The sequence below is a fragment of the Buceros rhinoceros genome, unplaced genomic scaffold (genome assembly GCF_000710305.1).
Source record: "Buceros rhinoceros silvestris isolate BGI_N320 unplaced genomic scaffold, ASM71030v1 scaffold34659, whole genome shotgun sequence".
Taxonomy (NCBI): Eukaryota; Metazoa; Chordata; class Aves; order Bucerotiformes; family Bucerotidae; genus Buceros; species Buceros rhinoceros.
Window position 1 is genome coordinate 6558 of NW_010431483.1, and position 5578 is coordinate 12135.

The window sequence follows — 5578 nt, forward strand, 5'->3', positions numbered from 1 at the left end:
CCACTTGAGCTGTTTCTTACCTGGGACCCGCTCACTCCCCTGTCTGACACACAGATGTCTTCAGGCTTGTGAGGCGTTTCTGCACGTAAGAGTGGGGAGGCAGGAAGGAGCGTGGTTTTCTGATTACGATCTCCCAGCTTCCTGCCAGTCCTTTCGGATAAAGATGCCATTGAGTGATACTAGGAGAATGACCTATCTCGAGTACGTGGGTCATCGGCATCGAAGTCTCCAAGCTGGCATCTGCCAAAAGGTGTGTGTTGATGCCTTTGTTTTGGTAAAAGGGCGACTTCTGATTCTTGCCCGTGTGTAACTTCTGTCTGCTGTAGAAGACTCCACAAAACTGAATTTCAGCAAAACTTTTTCTAGAAACAATTATTCCCCTGGCCATTTCCTTCTGCTCTTTGCAGGAAGGTGACCCTAACCCTTGCTGTCTGAATTCTTTATTTACCTTCGGTTAATTCTTTTGCAGACTCTTAGATCCCCATTTCATCTGTGGCTAATTTATTGCTGAGTCTGGAAGAGGAAGGGGGTTGATACAGCCCCTGCGTGTTCCTGCGTTTCTGACTCTGAGCTTTCTGAGGTACCTGCTGCTGCTGTATGCAGCCAGTGTTACCTGACAGGGCACATCAGATTTGCTGGAGAACCCTGGAAGCCTCCTTAGTGTGTAACATTTCAAATCCAGCTGTTTGGTGTGGGTGTAGTACGAGCTTAGTTCAGTATTTCTGCTCCATCACACTTTCATAAAAAGCTTTGGATGGAGCTGGATACCAGGAGCTGGAACAGGCTGGTTTAAGTTGTATCTAACCAGCATACTAGTTTTTGCTGGTAAGTCTCTCTGCAAGGATGAAGGCTCTTTTTGGCAATAATTAACAAATCTGTCATTCTAATTGACTCTTAAAGTTGTGGACACACCCTCACAAATTCACTCTTGTGGTTTTTTAAAGGCAGTGTATATCTAGAACTCCGTAGCCTCTGTGAGATCAGCCTCCTGCAGTCTTTCAGAAAGCTTCTTTTTTATTTTTTTTTAAAAGAAACACACTTTAGGGATTAGTGAGGACAATTTTGCCTACAACAGCTTTCAAATTCAGTTGACGCTGGGCGTATGGGTTCAGCTTTGAACGTAGTCTGACAGGTAAGTATTTTTGCTAGTAAAAAGCCCGTCTGCCTTCTAAGATGACTAGTTTTAAACTCCTTGTGACAACTCTCTTCTTTCCTGGTGAAGTGGGGCTACTACCTGGTGATGGTCATGGAAGAGGTCATCTTGTAAGCAGGAGATCAGTACAGCAGCCTTGAACTGTGTGTGTACACACATCTACCCCCTATATTTACATATCAGTCATCAGGAAGTTATTCTGAAGTTGTAAGTCAAGCAGTCATCTCAGAGTGCTTTGTTCTTGAGCAATGAGAATTTTCCTATTAATATTTAGTTGAATTAATCAGCTAACATGTAAATCAGCCTTGAACATGGTCTTAGAGGAACAGAAGGAATCTGAAATGAAGCAGAAAAGATTCTTTGCATTGAAAATACGCCCTAGCAAAGGAATGGTTTCTCTTCCAAATCATTCGCAGCTTGTCACCGTTTGCTGTGTTTTTTTCTGCACTCCAGATATCCAGAGAGAAGAGGAGAAGGTGAAACGGTCAATAAAGGATGCTGCCAAAAAGGGCCAGAAGGACGTGTGTGTGATCTTGGCAAAAGAACTGGTCCGCTCTCGAAGGGCCGTTAGCAAACTCTATGCATCCAAAGCTCACATGAACTCTGTTCTCATGGGGATGAAGAACCAGCTTGGTAAGAACAACTTCTGAGTGCTTCTAGCTGTAGAGGTGAGGTCTGGGTTTCAGTGTCAGAACCAAGGTCAAGTGCAGGCAGGGCTGGAATTTGGGTGCAGTCCCGCTCTGGTGAAAGACAGCTGATGCCAGCGGGCTGCAGGACCTGAGGAAATTCCGCACACAGCAGGCCCAGAGACGTGGGACTGCTGCAGCTCCACGTCCCCTCATCCAGCCCAGCTGAGCACCGTTCCCAGCAGGCACACACACACACACGCACGCACGCTCGCAGCACACGTGTGAACACACACAGCTTTCACACAAACGTGACAGCACTGGCAGCTCCACCTGCACTTCCTCTTTAGCTGACGAGCACTGAGGTCCACCAGCAGAACACACGCATGCATGTGCATGTGTATATACACACAAAAGATGGGTTGTTCCAGTAGCTGCCCTCCAGTGTTCAGAATAAGCTGACCAGTTGTCTGGTAACGGGCCCCGGACGTTCTCCTCTGCCTCAGCTCTGGTACCTGGACCTGTAGGCCCCAGAGGTTTGTGTGTTCCCTAGTCCACCTCCATCTCTCCTGTTCTCTACCTTTGGCTGTTCTCCAAACATCCCATAATAAATTTCTCATGTTCAATCAGGGTCCTGTGATCCCCTTAAAAGATCCTTAGTAAGATTTTCCCGAGTCCAGACAGGCTCTTGTCCGTCTCACCCGTGGTGAGCTGCTCATCCCCGCTGGCGATAGCCCCTGCTGCCTGCCGGCCGTTCCGCAGGCTGTTCCCCGCTGCCCTGGCTGGGTGGGTTTCCCACCCTGGACTCTGGGGCAGTCAGGGAGCTCCCCGTTAGCTGCCGGGGGTTCCTGCCCCATGTTGTTCCCTGGGTCCTTGCTGGCTCCCTGTGTTTCTTCCGATGAGGTGTTCGACAGATAATCCAGCGCCTTTCCTCAGAGCCTGAGGGTTGCAGTGACACGGGAGTCACGGGCTCACAAACAAACTCTCTGCCAGTGACGTGGGGCACGTTCTTAGTGTGCGCTCCCAAACGGTTCGAGTGGGTGCGGGCTGTCCCTGCGTCTGTGTGGAGCCTGTTACCGATTGGGTGACGTGAGGTTTGTTTCCTTCGGTGGAATTCCCTTCATCCTGGTTCTCTAGCCAGAGTCTTAGGACGCTTACTCAGTCCTAATGCGGATGTGGATGCAAAGTTGCCCTGCGGCTTAATACCGAGCTCTCTGCAAACCCTCCTTGGCCCTTGGTGCTCCCCCGGTACCAGCATGTTTCCCTCATCCATGTAAGAAATCTGTCATGAGGGACTTCCTGCAGTGAATTCCTTACCTTAGAGCTTTCAGCCTGTGACAGGAGCAGAGCAGAAGGAGTAAAGATGGGGAGAGGCTTGGTGGAGGCTGAAGGGCTTCACCAACATCGCAGTGTTCCCCCCGCCCCAGCGTTATCCGGGCCAGGTGCTGGTGGATCGTAGCTCTGGGTGAGGGATTGGCCAATCAGGGGCCGCACTGTGAACCTGCAGTGTAGCGCTGGGGTAGGTCGAGTGTGGCTCCCCGTGTACCTCAGTCAGGAAGGGCAGGCGGGGCCCTCCTTGCAGCCTGAGGTGTCCTTCAAAAGGAAAAATTCAAAGCAGCCTCCTCCTCATCACCGCTACCAGCATCCTCAAACTGGGAACACTCTGACTGGCTTACTTGAGCGACAGGGAGGAATAAGGAGTTCAGCCCGGGCTTTGTGTGAGCTTCCTCCACCTTGGGAGACAACTAAGGCAAGATCCTGTTAGGCTGTTGACATTACCCTCGTGATGTTCTTAGAGAAATGAAGTGTTGAAATGACAAATAATATGTGCTGTACCTTCATTTTGCTTCGTTGTGGAGAGACCGTTTTATACACAAACAAACAGGTGAGTTCTCCCTGACCAGGCAGCGGTGAGGGGAGGTGGCACGGTCCAAGAACCTCAGAGTACCCCTCGTTAGTACGATTAGATCTTGGTCTGGCGACACACATGATAGAGCTTATGGGCCAGTGACGAGAACAGCCTTTGGAGGGGTGTTGTGAGGTGTGGTTTGAACTACACTCAGTTTTGGCTGGTTGCTTCAGCATCAACTGTCCAGCCTGCTCCGGTGAGAAACTGTTGCAGCAGAACTTCTGCCAGAGTTAGTGTCCCCTGCCTGGTGTCGGGCAGAAGGTCACCACTTCTGTCAGCAGTCAGACGTGGAGCTGGGCCGTAGCTGCGCTGGTGAGTGCTGACAGTGCTGAGAGGCTGTTGGCTCCTCAGGGGTCTCTCTGAGCTGGGGTGTAGGTGGGTTGAAATGTCTCTGCAGGCAACCTGGATTGCTCCGGGTGTTCCTAGAGGACCAGCATCTTTGTTAGAAACTTATTTTTTGTGATGGTGGGTAGGAGTTGAGCTTTTCCAGGGTGGTGGACAGGAGTGAAGAAGTGGGATGTCCTTTTTTTTTTTTTTTAAATTAAATTGGCTAAATGCAAACACATTTCTGCCTGTGTAGGGATGGTGTAATTGCTCTGCTTGCGCTGGTACGGGCGTTGCTCCAGCTTTTCTCTGCCTCCCCTTCGCAGCTGTCCTGAGAGTAGCAGGTTCGTTGCAGAAGAGCACAGAAGTCATGAAAGCTATGCAAAATCTCATAAAGATCCCCGAGATCCAAGCCACCATGAGGGAGCTGTCCAAAGAGATGATGAAGGTAGGATCAGTCATGGAAATAAGACTCCTCTCTCTGTGGAGTGAGAACACGTGTATTGAATCCATCGGTTTCCCACCGCTTGCTCAAACTGTGGGCTGGCGTTGGCCAACCCTCAGGCAAGCGGAGAGCCCAGACCCCAGCAGCCTGGGGAGGTGTAACCGGTCTCTGAAGCAGGAAGTGTCTCCTCTTGCTCTGCTGTTTCCAAGGGCGTCACCTGCTGCCTTTGTGTTTCCTGCCAGGCCGGTATTATAGAGGAGATGCTGGAGGACACCTTTGAAGGCCTGGAGGATCAGGAGGAGATGGAAGAGGAAGCCGAGATGGAAATCGACAAAATCCTGTTTGAAATTACAGCCGGTGAGTGTGTGTGTGTGTGTTTGCTGAGAGCGGAGCCTTGCCCTGCTCCGAGCAGTGGGACCCAGCGATGTAAACCTTGGTGTGTCCTGACTTTACTGCCCTCTCCCAGTGCTGTCTTCGCCTCTGCTGGTAGGCAGGGAGTGCTGGGACAAACTGGTTTCTCAGGGGATACGGGCTGAGAAGGCCGGCGCGGTTGGGTGACACCCAGGGAACGCGCACCGGCTGATGACTGTGGTTGGTAACTGAGGTCAGAGGGTGTCTGCGCGCTGGAGCCTCTTCACAAAGTGACGTTTGTGCGATTAACCACATCCGCTGGTGCTACTGGAGCCAGACTCGGCTGCCGTGCCGTGCCTCTGAGGCTGCGTGGTGATTCCTGGCTGTGAAGTGCTGTAGGTATCTTCAGTTGGGGAAAAGAAAACCCAAACGCAAAACAAATACCAAAAACCCCTAAACCCCACCCAAACACCCAGCTTCCTCCTTACAGCTCGTGACATGGTGACCCGCTGGGTTGGGTATTTGACTCAGCTCATGCTCCTCACCTGCATTTCTTGTGACGGGATGTGACCAGGGCAGGTGCCGGCGCTGCCTTCAGCCCTGACACGCTGACAGCGCAGCTCCCCCGCTCCTCCCTGCTGTCACCTTGCGCCCGGCCCCTGGCTCCACGCCCTCTCCTGTTTCTCACATCCTGCTTTGGATTTTTGCATCCTGTTTCCCGGCAGGGAGCAGCTCCCTTCCTGCTGGGCTGGGCAGGGAGCAGGCCGGGG

At 51.7% G+C, this 5578-nt stretch overlaps 1 protein-coding gene across 1 annotated transcript in view; it reads left to right on the forward strand.

Annotated features, from left to right (window-relative positions):
• CHMP3 (charged multivesicular body protein 3) overlaps nt 1–5578 on the forward strand; it is a gene marked incomplete at its 5' end in the record, with an annotated part of 8531 nt that overhangs the window by 2449 nt on the left and 504 nt on the right. Inside the window, 3 exons of the mRNA XM_010143448.1 lie at nt 1607–1786; nt 4339–4460; nt 4700–4814. Coding sequence (XP_010141750.1) covers nt 1607–1786; nt 4339–4460; nt 4700–4814 — 417 coding nt within the window. The remainder of the gene's footprint in view (nt 1–1606; nt 1787–4338; nt 4461–4699; nt 4815–5578) is intronic.